Source organism: Equus quagga, chromosome 2 (genome assembly GCF_021613505.1).
Source record: "Equus quagga isolate Etosha38 chromosome 2, UCLA_HA_Equagga_1.0, whole genome shotgun sequence".
In the NCBI taxonomy this organism is placed as follows: Eukaryota; Metazoa; Chordata; class Mammalia; order Perissodactyla; family Equidae; genus Equus; species Equus quagga.
Window position 1 is genome coordinate 50686171 of NC_060268.1, and position 18409 is coordinate 50704579.

Below are 18409 nucleotides of genomic sequence, written 5' to 3' on the forward strand. Positions count from 1 at the left end.
TAGCTGCTTCTCGCCACTTCTCATTCCCTTATGTTGTGTCAAAGCATGATCTAGGCCCATTGATTCCAGTGCTGTCCAATACAATAATACTAGCCACGTGTGGCCACTTGAAATGTGGCCAGTCTGAATTAAGATGTGCTGTAAGCATAAAACACACATTGCATTTTGAAGACTTAGGATGAAAAATCTCTCTTTAACAATTTTGTTGATTGCATGCTGAAATGGTAATATTTTAGATATATTGGGTTAAATAAATTATTACAATTAAATTCTCTTACCTGTTTTTACTTTTTAAAATGTGCTTCTAGAAAATTTAAAATTGCATGGTACGTACATTATATTTCTGTTGGACAGTGCTGGACTAGACCTTGACTCAGAGTGAGATCTTAAATGTCTTTTTTTTTTTTATAAGGAAGATTAGCCCTGAGCTAACCTCGGCTGCCAATCCGCCTCTTTTTGCTGAGGAAGACTGGCCCTGAGCTAACATCCAAGCCCATCTTCCTCTACTTTATATGTGGGGCGCCTACTACACCATGGCATGCCAAGCGGTGCCATGTCTGCACCCGGGATCCGAACTGGCAAACCCAGGGCCACTGAAGCAGAATGTGTATACTTAACTGCGGTGCTACGGGCCGGCCCCTTAAAAAATGTCTTAATACACCTTCCAAAGGCCTGCAGACTGTGCTTCATGTTCCCTCTTTCCCGCTCCTGGCAATACTTAAATTAGTAATTAGAGGTCTTGATGATAAATCCCAAATTCCTAGTCACATTGTCCCCAGATAACAAGAGGGCAAGTAAGTAAATTGAGTCCCTGGGGCAACCACAGATAGTCAGAGTTCTAGCAGTGACTAAGTTAATAGAGCTTTTTCTCCCTTCTCACACTTCTTTTGAAGAAGCAGACAAGCATAAAATATTACTGAATTCCTCATAGCTTCAAACCACACATTACCATTTATTCATAAGCATTACACCATGACAACAAACGGCAATACTAAAAAAGCAAACCCAGTTGGCTACTACTCATTCATCACTGAGAACCTGGTCATCCCTTCGGAGAGCTAAACATAAGTGATTTCACTGTCATCAAGTCTACAGGAATATTTATGCTACACTTGGGCTGATGCCCAGTGACTGAGTATTAACAAAGTCATTAATCTGGATTGTGGTTTCAAGTCTAGCATCAGTGAAAATCCTGTTTGTTTAAAGTGGGATTATCTTTAGCTCACTGTGCTCATTGCCTCATTAATTTGAGAGAATATGCTTGAGTTTCTCATTTATGAAATATACATGTGAAAGAAAAACAACTCTCAGAAGTCCATGGGGTTTGCCTTGATAATAATTGATTATTTTTCCTAAGAGAACTTAAATCAGAACCTAAATGATGAATCGAGCATATTCATGAACCTACAGTTAGGGCTTTAATCTCTGGTTAGCTTCCCAAGAAGAAAAAACTCTGCTCCGGAGTTGTGTGACTCCGCAGGGTCCTGCAGTTCTCAGGGTGTCTGGGGGCCCCTCCGCCCCTTCTCTCCGGAGTCTGAAAGTGTGCAAACGCTCAGCAATTCTGGGGTCTGAACAGCTGTCTTCCCTTCTCGACTCTGTTTTGATTTGCACCCACCTCATTATCCTCAACATGATTTCATTGGAAAGAATACCAACTCTTCAAACCAATAAAAGCAGGAGCTATGACCTTTTATTTCCCTTTATATACTAAGGAATTTCCTAAGGATGCGCGGAGCAATTCCAGGCCACTCCAACCATGCTGGCCCTGAGGAAACCGCAAACCGGTGGCGCACCTGAGAGCAGGGATTTGTGAATTTAGCGCTGCTGAAGTTGAATCCTACTGGCCGGGCTATATTAGCATTAGTTGATCTGTCTTGGCCTTTCATTGACAAAGAATGGAAAACTGAAGTGTGCATGATAAAATTTGAGATATTTAAGTGTTTTTCAAGCTGAATGTTCAAAATCCCTTGCTTTCCCCGTGTGGGAGGCAAAATTTCTAGGAATAGGCCACCAGGAGCTCAAGCCCCAAAACCCTTCAACCCCGGAATGGGAGATCTCACCCGTGTGTTTGTGTTATGCTTATGGCACAGGTGACCTGCAAAAGGGGAGTTATCCAGGTGGGCCTAATCTAGTCAAGTGAACCTTGAAAACTAGAGAAATTTCTCCACCTGGTGGCAGAAGAGGAAGACAGAAGGCGACATCAGGGAGATTCTAAGCATGAGACAGATTCCACACATCATTGCTGGCTTGAAGATGGAAGGGGCCACGTGAAGAGGAATGTGGGTGGCATCTAGAAGTTAACAGTGGCCCCCAGCTGACAGCCAGCAAAAAAACGGAGACCTCAAACCTACAGCCACAAAGAACTGGATTCTGTCAACAACCTGGAGTATCATGGAAGCAGATAAGAGCCCAGCTGATTGACATCTTGATTTTGGCCTTGTGAGACCCTAAGCGGAGAACCCAGCTGAGCCCATGTGGTCTTCTGACCTACTGAACTGTGAGATCATGAATGGGGTTGATTTTAGCTGCTAAGTTTGTGGTAATCTGCTATACAGCAATAGAAAATGATTTTTTTTGTGTGTCCACTAAGTTTACACACTCAGGTGAATTACTTGTCCTTCTTGAGCCTACAGAACCTGCCTCACTGAGTTTTTATGAAGATTAAATGGGATCCACATAAAGTGTTTACTGGAGACCCTGGTGCTCGGCAGGGCCTCAATCACGCTCCCTCTCCACAGGTGTATTTATATGGTTCCCAATGTCCCCTAAATATAGAGCTTCCTGCGTATTATTGCACAGTACCAGGGACATCGTAGGTGCTCAATACATGTGCAGTGGATCGTATACACAAACAGTATTCATCAGATCGTCATGTTCATCAAATATTTATGCATTGGGAAATGAACATATTACAAAAATGTATAGAAAGTAGTCTCTGTCCTCAAGCTGCCCAAAACTTTGTAGGGGGAATTATGTGAACAAAGTCTTGCAATACAATGTTATTTGTGCTAGTACTTACCAAATGCCGAGGCCACAGCACCTTCCCACCCCAAAAGGAGGAGTGAGTTCTCAAGCGGACATGAGGGGTGAGAGCACGCCAGGCAGAGCGGGTGCAGAGGAGTCTGCAGTGACGAGGGACTGGAGGGAGGTCTGTTTGGGTGGAGCACAGGGGGCCTGAGTGGAGTATGCTGGACGGTGGAGCTCATACATTAAGCTGAGGACACACTGCGTTTCGTGCCAATGGGTTTGGGCTTCGCGCTTCTGGCTCTGGGGAGCTTTCAGCGGGCTTTTGGCAGACTAATCTGATCAGATTTGTCTACTAAAAAGGAAACACTGGTGCGGATGAAGGGACTGCGTAGGATGGATTGCAAGCAAAGAGACCAGCAGAACTGAAACAGGCAGCTAATTTAGGGATAATCTTTAACTTTCAAGAAAAATACAAATCTACTGAAGCCCTTTATTCATAGTGAGGTTCTGAGATCCTAGCACTTACTTTAATATCCTTTATAAAAGGAATGTATCTGCTCTGATTGACAGCAAAGCAAAGACTTCCTGTATGGGGGGGCATGGGGTGGGCTAGTTAGTGCCTGAGCTGGTTATCGCTGGAGGGGTGTAAGCAGAGAGGGCAGTGGTCTGGGTCCCAAGGATTAAAAGCTACAGTCTGGATTTTAGTGGAAACAGGAGGCTGGAAAAGCACCTACCCAGGGATGGTTTGGGGTTGTGTGTGGGGGGGGGGGCGGAGGGGGGGCGGCCGGGTGGTGCGCAGATTCCTTTCTAACTGGGAAACTTACAGGTGCCTAGAAGGAGGAAAAGATACTTAGTTCTGAATTAACACTTGGAACTGCTTTTTTCGTAGAAACAATGTTATAAACAGAGGTTAGGTTACAAGGCTGGCTTCTAGAATGAGCAACAACATGCCTGAGACCCAGTCCATTTGTAGCTTTGTTATTATGTTGTCTGCTGGATATTTCACTAACAACCAGACTTTTGGAACATCACATGTTTCTGTAAAGTGGAGATTATCTGTGTTAAGTTTATAATCATGCTAGTTCACCAGATACAAATTCAAGATGGTCTTGAGAATTTCACATGTGGCTGCAAAGGACTAGACCGGAAGATATCACCCAGAATACTGGCTTGGGAATTTTCTATTTAAAAATGAATCACAGTTTTTGTTTTTATTAGAATAAAACTTTATTTGTGGCATCAAGATTTTTAAAAATGATCTTTTAAAGTATGCAATAAATTTTGATATACTAATCTTGATATATATTTATCATACGAGAAGATTTTAAAGAACATCAAATGGCTTATAATCAAAACGAATTGTGTTGAACTTGATAATTATATGGAATAATTTCAGCATTATAAATAAAAAATGAAAACAAATACCATTTAAATTTGAGTTAGGATGAAATGCACTTGTGATACAATTTTATGTCTATGTTAAAATTTGTTTGATTACAGAAAAAATATAGGCTAAAATTATGTGCTTATAATTTCTAGAAAAATATGACATCCTTGATTTATGAAAATGACCCGATTTACTCTCCAGCCATAAAATGCATTTGAGATATTTTTCTATCTGGGATGAGGGGCTGTGTTGCTCGATACGATGTGGGAGACAAAAGGGATGATGGTCTGTGGCTGGGGGTTAGTGGGCGTGTCTGGTCTCATTAACACCCTGTTTTATTAAATCATAGGATCATCCAAGTGAATATTAGCCAGTTGAAAAGCAAGCTTTACGTCTTCTCAAGCTCTGATATCTGCTATGATATTTCACAGAAGTGATATTTAAACAATCATGTGGCAAAATCCTGTTTTAACAAAAATAGTTTTCATGTTCATTTCTATATATAATGAGGACATTCCAAAGTGCATTGGCCCGTATTAATATTACTTTGCTGATGTGGAGAAAATGAATTCTAAGATAGTAAGATCCACATTTAGATAAACCTATGTATACATATATATCTGTATGTATTCAAAGTCAGAGATGTTTCTACTTCCTTGTCTACTAGCAGTCATTTTTAAATAAAGAGATTCTTCTTTGGGAGTGGAGTTCGTGTGCACACCTGACTTGACAGAATCTGATGGTTACCACAAAGCATCTTCTGATTGTATGACACTGTACAGAGCATCTCTCTGGAACTTACAACAATCTTACATGAATGACAGTGAGGGTGGGCAGGATTATTCTCATTTGACAGATGAAGAAACAGGAGGCCAGAGAGGTTAAGAAAGTCACTTCAGTTTAAACAGTTGGTAAGTGATAAAACTAGGACTACGTCTGGTGGTCTTGCCTGAATGCAGGTTAACACAGGTGAAGATGAAACACAGGGTGCGCTGATCTGTGAATTACTTGCCCTAAGCCGTGCAGCTGATGGGGTGTTTGGAAAGTGGATTTGCTACTGTCACATTTGAGATCTCGACCAGGTGCTGACAGGTACCCATCGTGTTATATACCCTAACCAACTTAAACCAATAGCCATAAGCACTTTTTACTATTCTCAGAGTATATATGTCTTTAAGAAGATTCATAACATATATCTACAATTATTCCTAAATCCTCAAGACACCACCTTGAGAAATAGGTTTAACTTTTTGCAAGAGCACTTTCTATATAATCATTCCAATATAGGTATGAAACATATAAATACAGCCTTGACACACTTTATCTTTCCCTTTTGTTTTATTCTTCTCATCCCTACTTTTGATTGTTTAACAAAGTCCTTTACACTAAACCTGTAAATTCCTTGAGGGTGAGGGCTGAGTTAGCTTTCTTTGAAGCTGCTAACTCTCACCCCCAGGGCCCAGCTCGGCGCACTGCACACAGCAGGCATTCAGGAAATGTTTGTTGAACGCATGCACATGACTTTCATGTACTTCGATTTGGTTCAAGTAGGATTCTACCTGTAGCATTTTGCCAAAAGAGTTTTGGATTTATAGTAAAACACCATCATTTTCATAGTAAACAGTATTTTTTAAAAGCATAAGAAATATGGTAATAAATTTAATACAAATTACGCATTATAACTATTCTTTGGTTATTTTTTAACAAATTATTTGGTTTTTTTTTGACTAAAGTGAAATACTAAAAATATAAAAATGCGACTACAGAAATCAGCTTAATCTGTAAACATAATAAACCCTGTAAACATATATTTACTACATAATTGTGCAAGTGTAAAGAATGACTAGTAAAGGCAAGTACTATACATTTAACTTAGTTCTTCAAGGCATATTTAGAAATACTGCTTTATGGGGCTTTAATGTTTGAAGAAGGAATTGTTTAAACTAAATTAAAACATAAGCGATGACTATACCAATGAACCATCAGGACACACAGGCAAGAGGAAGGCGTTAACACTTTTCACCCTTTGCAAATCTGAATTTGTTTCACATGTCTTACGAACCACTTTGTTCAGTAAAACTCCATATTAACAAAAGCCAAACATCTTGAAAATGAAGAAGTAAACATTTTTCTGCAAGTGAGTCAGTGGACTACAAATATAGGTAACACACTTTCCAAGGTTTTTTCCAAAATTATGGGCAGTAAGGTGCATTCGGCAGGTCTACAAAATAATAAACAGCTGCAGGCAGCACTAAATAGATTGTAGTTTACTCCATATTAAAGTATTCTTTTCCAAATTTCAGTTTTCCTTCTCAAAAAGCATCAAACTTTTCACACATGACACTTATCACAAATATTTCACAGTTACAATTTCAGTAGTTTAAGAAAGAACTGCCTGGCAAATACTGTAAAAGAGGTAAATGTTAAGGACAAAACTCACTATTTCAGGCACACAGGACTCCTATCCTCGAGTGTGAACCCTAAGGATATGATGCAACAACTGTGTAAATGCAACACATTATCTAAAAGTGAGTGAAATCATGGTGAAGTTGTCATACTGTTTCTTCTAATGCTTTTATCTGATTTTCTCCATATCTGGGAAGAATCAATGGCCAAGTTTTAGTAGTTCCCTGGAAAAATTTTAAGTCAAGATTTTGCTTATACAAAAATGGCAGTAAAACACAGTGGATTGTTATTTGTAATCTAATCAACTCCATCAAAACCCTGAGTGTTCTCAATCGCCATCTGAAGTTTATCCCATAATTCTTCAAATGATTCATAGGGTGGCAAGTCCAAGCGATTAAAGCTGCAAGTACAGAGAGGCACTGGTTATGAAAGACACTGACAAAGCAAGTATCCCCACGGCACACACGGTAATGCTGCTCCCAGCAACACGAGCAGACATTTTATCACTGGGAAGACGGAAGACACAGGACTGGACTCTAGGCATGGCCTCCGGCCTGACTCCCTGGTGGAGTCCTCTCAGCCCCACCTCCACCTCCAAATGCCTGGGTTTCTCTGTCACCTTAACCTCCCAAAGGGGATGTTCCAGCCCCTCTTGGGATGGCCCATCATTCATGTGATGGAGGCAACATATGGTCAACAGTTGATGGGCTTCTCCAATGCTCAGCTACCTGGACATGAAGCCCAGGCCTACCTGGTAAAGAAACACCTGTTCTTGGCTTGGTGTCCACGTCACCGCCTCCTCCTCCTCCGTAGCTGCCACTGACAACAGCACGGAGTGGGCCAGACCTTCTGTACCTAGACTAACTGTCCGAGGGAGCTTCGCTCTCCCAGATTGTTCTCTCGGGGTCTAAGAAACTGCTTACCATGTATGGGCTCTTGGCAGCTTTTCAGGGGTTCCCCACTGTTCAACTGTAAATGACTGTGGTCCGTTTGAGCCTGGAAGGAAGAAGACTTGCTTTGGTTTCATTTACTCTTTATAGGAACCCTAGGCATTTCACAACTCACTTTTTCTAATGTAGAACTTACACTACAGGGAACTAATCTAGTTTCTTTAAACTCAAAAGAAATGAAAGCTGTCCTGTGCTTGATGGCTTTATTGTCCAGCCACGAAATGAGAATTTCTCTTCTAATAGTTCATTTGTGACCACCGTATCCCTCTGACTCTGGGGTGGCACGTCTGATGGTGTTTTTGCTGCTTCCTAGCCCTGTACACAACTGTATTTCCATATACCACCTCCTTCATAGGAGCACAGAGAAAATGAACATTTTCTTTCTCTTTTGAGTCCCACTGAAAATAGCTTTAATTTTTTCTGTCCGTATAATCTTACTGCAAAAAATTAAAGCAATAGAGAAAAACACAATGAAGGATGTAAAAATCACCTCAAATCCCACCATTAACTCTAAGCAAACATCCTGTCGTGAATCCTTCTGTGAGAATTTTATGTGCATATGATCATGTTATACAGGCTATATTTTTCTTTTATTATGGGCATTTTTAGAAACTCTTTTTTTTCTTTGTAGTTTTCACTTAGCTCTTCCTTCTCCAATTCACAACATCCTCTACCCACCCAGGTAATCAATGCTGACAACCCAATGTGTAACCTTCCATACTTTTCTCCATATCTTATAATCATATCCAAGTACGTGTGTGTCAGTATAATTGTCAGAAGTAGCACTAAAAATATTTAATAGTCTCCATATTACAGTTTTCTCAAAAAGCACTACTTTTCACACATCACCCATAACAATTACATTCACTGTTAAAATTTCAGTACTTTTGTCCCTGTTTGTTTTCCATGACATGGAATCATATGTATTTCCCTGCTTCTTGGTTCTCTCGCCTAAACAACCCATCATCAAAACTCCCTGTGAGTCAATTGACATAAACTTAACATACTTTTTATTGGCTAGATAATATTGCATTGTAATATTAACATTTTGAAGCAACTTCTATTTTTTCTTGTAAACACATAAAAATTTGAAGTTATATTCTAACACTAATAACTCTGGCTCTATGTGTAGGACATTTTCCCCAAATTTTAGTTTGTGAAATCAGTGGATGGCCGTAGGCCTGCACTGCATAAAAAAGGAAGGGGAGCTAGGGGTGGTAAGGGGTGTCTGCCTCGCCTTGGTTTTCTCTACAAACTGGCTGATGCACAGAAGAGACAGGAAGGGGAGCAGGTGAAACCACTAGAAAGACAAATGCTAAGAAATCCAATTAGGCAAGGAATGAGCGCATGGTTAGCGGCAAAGCTCCTGCCTCCTTCTTCTCACTGTGAGCGTGACTCTAGGTGGAGAAGTGGCAGCTGCTTGACAGGTTCTGCAAACAAATATAAATGAAGCTTAACAAGGAGACCAGGTTTGCCAAAGAGGAGACAGGGGGGTGAGCGATCCCATCACATAGCAACAGCCTTCTACTTGCACAGTAAATTCAGCTTAGCAACTACCTAGGTAGCGGTCCCTGACTTCTAGTCCCCAGAACAATTCTCATCGCTCTTGCTCTGAGTACAGCTCCGATCTTTGCTAAATCTCCTCTGAAAGATTTGTTCTTTCTTCTTAGTATCTTGAAAAGCAAGTAAATGTCATTCCAATAGAATATTAACTGATGTGAGAAAACTTACTGTGATCTACCTCAGAAACAGTACTTTTTTTTTTTTTTTAATAAAACACACCTCTAGTGTTCTAGGTAAATCAAAGAGAAAATAGTTTGACGGGATATACAGAATTTCACTTTACAGAAAACTGCATTAATAATAGTTCTCAATATAAAGAGACACATGCAGACTTATCCCCAGCCCTGCCGTTTCCCACAAGGCTGAGGAATAGCAGCCTGCTGAGATCCTCCACCCCCACCCCCCCCACCACCCCCACACACACACACGCACACACGAATTCCATGAGCAAGTAAGCTTTGGAAACTCTGCTTTTTTTCCATAGTAAAGGTTCTGAACAAGTCCCAAAGCAATCTATCTAACTTTGCTCAGTCCAGTATTCCCCCAGATGTATTCTACCATGAGACTCTGTTTTTTGGTGTATACTTATTAACATTCCATGGAACTTTACATGCTGCCCTAAACTATCACAGTACAGGCAATGCTTTTTCTCTAATGGCTTGCAGAGTGGGAATCAAATTTAAAATTCAAGAATGGAAAGTACCTCATTTCATGTTTCTACTTTTCTCCTTTGTTTTCCATGTTTCCAGTCTTCTCTGATTACAAGGTATACATATATATTTTAGCCTACTTCAGCATATCTAATTTAAAAACCTTACTTTTTTATTAAGCTAAATGTTTGTATAAATTATAGAAGCTTAAAGACTAACCAGCCATTAGAAAAACAATTGGCATTGCTCCATTTTTTAATGATCTATGGAAAATCCTTACCATATAGTTCAGCAAATCCATTCATAGGCACACGGGATGTGCCAGTGACAAACTGAAGTAATCTTATTCTTTTTTCTGAATCCATCATTAAAACAGCCTGAATAAGATAAAAACAGCATTGAGGAATATCGTTGGAAAAAAGGTAACAAAACTATTCTGAAAAATATGCTATCAGAATTTAGAGCACTAATGATCACTTATTAAATTTGCATGTTTGTTTTAGTTAAATGTGTGTTTATGGGTGGTTTACAAAGTTTTTGAGACTTTATTTCCAAGGCTACATGGTAACTCTTTAGAATAGGATTATACCCTAACAAAGTGACAAAAATTTCTTCTCAGATGTGACTCATGGATTTTAAAAAATCATATTTATTGATATTATTGAGTGGTATACACATTTTCACTTTTAAAGGAGCCATGTAGGAGTCCCAGAGAATACGCTGAGGTTATGACACATTCTCTTGAAGTGTCCCTACTTTAGTAAGGAACTTAAGTGTCTATCTCAGCTGTCAGTGCCCTTTACACACTCTGAACACTTTACTTACTTATCTGTAAATATGCATGGAGGTCAGGACCATATCCAGAAGGTAGATATATACAGTAGAAAATCAATGATAATTTTTGCTGGAATATATATATATATATTTGTCTTATCTATATGTAACCCACTAGTATAAATTGATTGAATCTATCAAAAAATAATTTATGAAAATAGAAGCTTTCAATTACCTTCCAAAACCACTGTATGACTGGATGATTTACATTGTAGCCATTTTTATATTTTGTGTGTTCTCTCCAGTCATTCACATCAACATCTCCCAATCCACACATAAGAAGCTACAAAATAAGAAATGTCAAACTGTAGACAAGAAAAAATAATGGGTACAAAAGTCCTGTTTTAAAATAAGAATACTATTTCGTACCTCTAGTTCATTTTCATCGAAAATTTTGATGAGATCCTGTGGTATTAGTTCAAAAAACCCCTAGTAGAAAGAATGTATTTAAAAACCTGGTTAGCAGGGTCAATGGACAATCCTATAGTTCACCTTCCAGGTGCTACTGGAGAAATCCCACATCCATATGGATTCCTACCACTACACATTCATGGGCTCTTGAGATTTCAATATTGGCAAGAAAATGAACGTATCCATCATCTGTTCTCTCTCATTGATTCCTCAAAGTGGCTATTTTAAAACTTTCCCGCACTTCTCAAGCCTCCTCCTCCTCCATGTCACCCCTTTACAGCAGAAAATTTCTATTTGAGAGAGAAAACAGAGGCGATTATGTAGGAAGGAATTCCCTCAACCTTCTGCATCTCACATAGCAACCAGCACCAACATCCATCATGGCGTCCTTCCCGTGGCAGTGGAGAGAGGTACCACTTCCTCTCTGTGCTTCAAATGCTTCCTCAAAGAGGTCACCTCACTGAACCTACTTCTCTTTATTAGCACACTCTTTATATATTTAAATTTGTTCAAGCCATATCTACCTTAAAAACTAACAAAAAAGCAAACCCCTCTTTCTTCTCTTTATAGCCAAGTTCTGGACAGTGTCATATGTTCCTGAATCCACTTGCTCATCTCCCCTCCATCCCTTAACCCACTGCAATCTGACCTCTATGCCACCGCTTCCCTGAAGCTGTCCTGGAAAAAGTCAAAGACAGTTTTGTGGCTAAATCTGACCAACGCTTTCTAGTTCCATATCTATTTGACTTTCTGCACTATGATATGGGCGAAAACACCTTTGTTCTTGAAACTTTGCTGTTGATGCTTTTCTCTTTGTCTCTGTCTGCCTTTCCTAATTTCCTTTGAAGTCTCCTTTTTTATTGTCCATTCCCGAAATGGTGGTGTTCCCATATCTCCATGTGTGGCCATCCACTTTTACTATTCTTTCGAATTTTCCATCTTATCTAGTCCACAGCTCCATTATACATATGCAGATGACCCCCATACTGCCACCCCAGATCTCTAGCCTTTAAATTGCCCTCTGCTATAGCTCACCCTTCCTGAATACCATTCAAATTCACACACAACTCTCTCCCCACCACCATCATCTTAGTTCTCGTCCTTACCATTCCTTACCTGGATTACTGTAGCCCTCTCCCAACTAGCCTCCGCTGCTAGTCTTACCTTTCTCTAATTCACTACATACCACTTCTGGAAGGAGAGGACCAAAATGTGATTAAATCCTGGTGTTTTATTGTTTAACAGCCTTTAATGCCACCTTTCCTCCCCTCACTGGAAGTCAGAAAACTCCAAACTCTACCTTTGTTTTCAGTTTAACAAACAGGTCCTTAATAATCTGGTTCTGCTCAGCTCCCCAGGCTTAGTTTTATCTCTTGTGTCCTCTTATCCAGTATATGAATTGCTTGTATTTTCTTTCTTTCTTTCCTTTTTTTTGGTGAGGAAGATAGGCCCTGAGCTAACATCTTCTTCTTCTTTTTGCTTGAAGAAGATTTGCCCTGAGCTAATATCTGTGTCAGTCTTCCTGTATTTCGTACGTGGCTCACTGCCACAGCACGGCTGATGAGTGGTGTAGGTCTATGCCTGGGATCTGAACCCGCGAACCTGGGCTGCCAAAGCAGAGTGTGCTGAATTTAACCACTACGCCGTGGGGCTGGCTCCTGTATTTTCTTTAACGTGTGCACAGTCTGTCTTATTGCCAGACTTTACACATGCTGCTCTCTCTCCTTAGAATTGCATTTCCTTCTTCCCTGTGGCTGGCCAATCCCTCTAACCTTCTCTGCCCCTTTCTCCACGTCTCCCTGCTCTGGTTTCTACCTCTTCTCTCTGCTTACCTAGCACTTCAGGCTTGCCTCTGTCTATTTCACCCTTTAGATTCTCTGCTCTTTGACAGCAGGACCTATGTCTTTTTGCCTCACAAGCACCAGACACAGTCAATGATCAATATCGAATACATGAAAAAGTATGTGATAAATATTTAATAGAAGATTTTATGTTAGCTTAAGAAATGAGTGCCCTGACAATAGCCTAAATGTCTATTAATTGGGAAGCGTAAATAGCTTATGAGTTTATTTTATGAATAAAATGCAGCTACAAAGAAAGGTAGCTATATACTTGACGTGCAAAATCTCCAATAAATATCTGATAGGAGAAGAAATCAAGTCATCAATCAATATGTATTGTGTGGTCCCATTTAGGAGAAGAAACAAATGGTATTTTCCACTGTCACGATAGCGCTCTTGTCCTTTGCTCACCTATGGTACTCAAGGTGAGGGGAGCAGGGCTGGGGAAAGGCGGGGGGCAGTGATAGATGTGAAGGGGGACTGTCAGTGGTTACTGCATAGACTTCCTGGATGATGGAGTTTTAACAGTGTTTATTCATTTAATATTTTGTTAATATGAAAATAGAATTGAAAATGGTTTTAAAAAGCAAGTCATATACTACTTTTTCTCAGATGTGATGAAGCCCAATGTTTAAAACTTATGGATCGTACTTTGAAATTATAGAAGAACAAACAAAAGAGAACGAGTACCTCTTTAAAAGCAGCCATTTGCTTCTGGATTCGGTTTACAAATCGCCATTGTATTACAAGACTACAAGAAACAAAACATTTCATCTTTTTCACATGAAGCCAGAAAACAATTTAAGGTGTATTTATTCTGGTTAGAAACAAAAAATAAAGACTAGCTAAGCCCAAGAAAAAAAACTGAACATGAGTGGGTAATATGACATTGTTATAGACAGAGAAAAAGAACACTGAGACCCTGGCTATGGGGGAAGAGAAAGAAGGTATGAAGAATTTTCCCAGAAAGAAGTACAAACTTATTTCCAGTAAAGTATTTACTAAACACAGTAAAATACCTACTAACAAGATACTTACTAAATATATTCCTTTTTGTTCTTATTGGTGACAACTATTTCTGATCCACCATTTTTCAACTCATGTTGATGTGTCTAAAATTAAGCAAATACCTTGACATGTTATTTTAGTGAAAAAAAAATAAAGTATACATATTATAGTTACACCAGAAACGTGGTGTTTTTAATAAATCCATTCAAAAACTAAGAAAACTTAAAATACTAGTTGTGCTAAAATAAATATGGAATGCGTCAAATAAAGCAGAAATTCTTGCTGAGAGACAGCTTTTGTTACCGGAAAATAAATTTAAAACTAGAGCACAGAAATGTGTTGAGGATATGCACTATTTAACATCTAATATTAAGTTATAACATTTGTTTCATAATTTATGTACCATTTTAATTAATCAAAATTTACGAACCTGTCCAAAAAGTTCTTCATCTATGACAAACCTGAGGTCCAGTTCTGTTGGGTCATTTTCAAGAATCCATCTTAGTGAATTGTAATATTCACCGTCCTAGATGGGAAAAATTGTATATTTAGAATTTGCATATAAAGAACACACCTGAACCTGCAAACAAAGTAGGCTGGGGGTCTGAATAATTGGACAAAAGATGAAAAGGTCAGTTGGACATCTTTTCCATAAATACACAAGGATTATAAAAAGAGATGGATGACTCGTAAGTGTGAGAATAAAAATGCATATATCAATAGAGCGGTACCTGCTTAAAAGTTTAGCAATCTATCTCTGTGTGGAAGCAGTGATTTTCTTATCCAGTTAAAGGGTCAAAGAAAGCAGTTTTCAGATGAATCCTACCTTCCATGGACACTCAGGGGCACCTAGCACCTTTCTCATATGGCCTATGAGACTGTGTGTGAAATGTTTAAGTAGCTATGGGGGAGGCTGTTATTGACACCTGGCCCAAGTTAAAGAAAAATATCAAATTAAATTCAGAACCTGAATTAGCCAACTCAACTGTGTAATCTCATGATTGATAATATGGTTCACACTGCTAATGTATCACTAGAAAGGAAAAAAAAATGAACTTGGTACCCAGGAAGAGGTCTTGGAATCTGTGTTCACACAGTGTATGAGGCCATTCAGCATAGGCAGCAAGGCTTATAGGCAGAGATTTAATCCTCAGGTTTCTGTTTCTTTGTAGTGGCCTAACCACAAGGCCTTGCCTTTGGACTGCTATTTTGAAAACATACGCCACTCATCATAAAAGATCACAATTCATATATTGATGCAAGAGATACATAAAAATGTTGTATAGCATGTTAAAGTATTTAGGGAGCAGTTTACCTATACTTGCAACTTTCTTTGAAATGCATCAAAAAATAAGATGGATTGATGAATACATGGGTGGACAGATGGATAGGTATGTGATAAAATAAATATAGAAAAAAAGCCAATTGTGGAATCTTGGTGGTGGATACACACATGTTCACTAGAAGATTTTTTCAATTTTATTCTATGTTAGAAAATTTTCATAATAAAATGTCGGGGAAAATGTTCATTTGTGTTTTGAAACATTATAATCTATTAATTTCATCATTAAAATCTAACTTTAAAATATTCAGTTGCTTGTTAAATTATATTTTCTCTATATTATAAGTGAAACAGACATACCACTGATTCCATGTCATGAAGTGTTATTGGTTTGTGTAGCATCATCTTGTAAAATGGGCGGATGAAAAAACCTTGCAAGAAATCAAATATATTTAAAATGATTACCAAGTGAAATAAGATAATTGAATTAAAAAAGAAATTTATGCTTGATACTAACCATCCAACAGTTTTCCATGGTAAACTGCCATTCCAGCTACCCGGCCAATAAATTTGAAATAAGAGAGGTGATCTTCATTACACAAGCCAGAGTTTGGATTTATCTGTAGTGTATAATTATCCCTGTAAAGACAAGCACATCTAAATGATCCTCTCTATATTTCATATAAAAATTTTAATATAACAAATAGTAAATTACCTCCCTCTTTTTAGAGTTGTTTACCGTTATTAGAAACACATTAGACCATTGGATTTAATGTTTTGAAAATAGTCATTTCTGCCAAAAGGTGGAAACAACCCAAATGTTCATCAACAGATGAATGGATTAAAAAAATGTGGTATAAACACATAATGAGATATTATTCAGCCTTAAAAAGGAAGGAAATTCTGACAGATGCTACCACATGGATGAGCCTTGAAGACGTTATACTAATGAAACATATCAGTCCCAAAAGGACAAATACTGTATGATTCCACTTATATGAGGGACCTAGAGTAGTTAACCTCATAGAGACAGAAAGCAGAATGGTGGCTGCCAGTGAATGGGGGAATTAGTGTCTAATGGGTACAGAGTTTCAGTATGGGATAATGAGAAAGTTCTGGAGACAGATGGTGGTGATAATTGCATAACAATGTGAATGTACTTACTGCTACAGAACTATACACTTAAAATGGTTAAAATTATAAATTTCACATTATGTATATTTTACCAAAGTAAACAAAAAGTTATTTCTGAAACATTAGTTATAGTCTCCATTTTCTGGCACATTGTAATATACACTTTCCTTGCATCATACAACTCTGTAACTTTCAAAATAGTGATTTTTTTTTTCTGTATACAGCATTGTGAAGTTACTTACGTAGCAGAATATTCAAACAGCCCATAATAAGGGTTAAACATTTCCTTTGAGATCAGGAAGAACCATTCTCTGGCAACTCCTCCATAATCTAATCCCTTTTCACCATCAAACTCAATCCACAGTCGAGCCTTGAGGAAGTCTGCTCTCTTGACACCCATAATTCTCCTGTAAGAGTCCTCAAGAACAGTTGCACGGCGAAGTTTCATTTCAAATTTGTTTGGAATGTCATTCTGAAAACCCAGAGAAGAGAGACACATGGTTTAAATCGATTCAATATGACACCAAATTTCTCTCTTATAAAAGTCATAAAATCCACTGCACTCCACCCTGTGCTCAAGACCCATTTTGAGGGAAAACAAGACTAGGAACGCTGTCTATATTTCCTCTATGGTATAAAAGAATCCATGCATTTTCTCTAATCACATAATAATATAGCCTTCTGATTTTTATATCTGAAGAAGCAGCAAGTTATAGTGGTAATAACGCTCACATGAAGGCATGTCATGAACAGTCGGTTCCATAGAAGTTCCAACAAGGACCATTCTGTGACCTGTAGTCTAGCTGCTGCCTGCTACTTGTTGCCTGCCTGTTGGTCCAGGGTTTTTCCCCACCTCCACTTTTCCTCCTTTGAGCCTACCCTGCTTAACTATTAACAGGTGCTAACATTTACAGACCGTGCCAGGCACTGTTCCCAGCATTTTAATTTAACTTTGACCAGTAAGTTCATTTACTCCTCATAATAATACTATGAAGAAGCTACTATTATTATCTCCATTTTATTGATGAAGAAACTGAAGACAGAAGTTACGAAAGTCTTAGCTTCAGAGTCTCTGCTCTTAATGAGTGAGCTACACTGCCTCACTAATCTTTTGTACATCCTTTGCTTATGTGACAAATGTAGATAACTACGCTTTTAGGCAGACCTTATTGTGAATTTTATGGAAGTATATCTGATTCTTTTATTCTTGAGTGCTTTGTGTGCAACGTTCAAGTGGAAACCATTACGAGAAAACATGCTATCAATATTCTGTCACTTTAAAAAAAGAAAAGAGGCTTAGCTCTAAGGAAAAAATATTAATTTTACTATCAATATATTTAGGCAAAATTGAAAGCCCTATAGAAACAATAATATAAGCAGTTTATATAAACAATATAAGCATAATATAAGCAGTTTCCTCTGCTGCTTTACAATCTAAAAAAATGGGAATATTGGAAAAAAGCAATTTTAGACTAGACACTAGGCAACCAGTGCAGGTCGGTTACTCACCAAGCATTTACTGAGGCCTGCTCTGGGCCAGGCCCCACGCTAGGTAGGTAATACAGTGGGACCAGGGATGGGAGGAAAAGGGAGTAAAAACATGCCATAAGATGTGGTCACCTCCTCAAGGAGCTTATGATCTGGAGAGTGTGAGAAACAATATAAATGTTACTAATTCTGAGACTTAAAAGAGTAGGAAAATTGCTAATTATTGAGATATAAGCAATGTTTTGTGGGATCCTAAAAGATTGAGCTATTAATTGCAAGTGAGGCAATCAAGGAGGCCTCTAGAGGAAGTCTCGACAGGAAGGGAAGGGAGAGAGGGACTGAGGAACAGCAGGTTAAGCGGAGAGCATGCATGAGGGGTCTATTCTATTCAGAGGTACTGTACTATAGTACTACTGTAGAATACTTCCACATACTTCAGAGGGTACAGGAGGAGGAGGGGAAGGGAAAGAGGGATTATAGTGCAAGAG

At 38.7% G+C, this 18409-nt stretch overlaps 1 protein-coding gene across 2 annotated transcripts in view; it reads right to left on the reverse strand.

Annotated features, from left to right (window-relative positions):
* Window positions 1-4204: 4204 nt before the first annotated feature.
* NEDD4 (NEDD4 E3 ubiquitin protein ligase) overlaps window positions 4205-18409 on the reverse strand; it is a 120029-nt gene continuing 105824 nt past the window's right edge. For both annotated transcript variants that reach the window (XM_046653935.1, XM_046653934.1), the window contains 11 exons: window positions 16676-16905; window positions 15817-15938; window positions 15660-15730; window positions 14448-14543; window positions 14048-14121; window positions 13700-13760; window positions 11127-11186; window positions 10933-11040; window positions 10204-10300; window positions 7684-7756; window positions 4205-7160 (listed from right to left, as the gene is read on the reverse strand). In XM_046653935.1, coding sequence (XP_046509891.1) covers window positions 7058-7160; window positions 7684-7756; window positions 10204-10300; window positions 10933-11040; window positions 11127-11186; window positions 13700-13760; window positions 14048-14121; window positions 14448-14543; window positions 15660-15730; window positions 15817-15938; window positions 16676-16905 — 1095 coding nt within the window. In that variant the 3' untranslated portion in view covers window positions 4205-7057. The remainder of the gene's footprint in view (window positions 7161-7683; window positions 7757-10203; window positions 10301-10932; window positions 11041-11126; window positions 11187-13699; window positions 13761-14047; window positions 14122-14447; window positions 14544-15659; window positions 15731-15816; window positions 15939-16675; window positions 16906-18409) is intronic.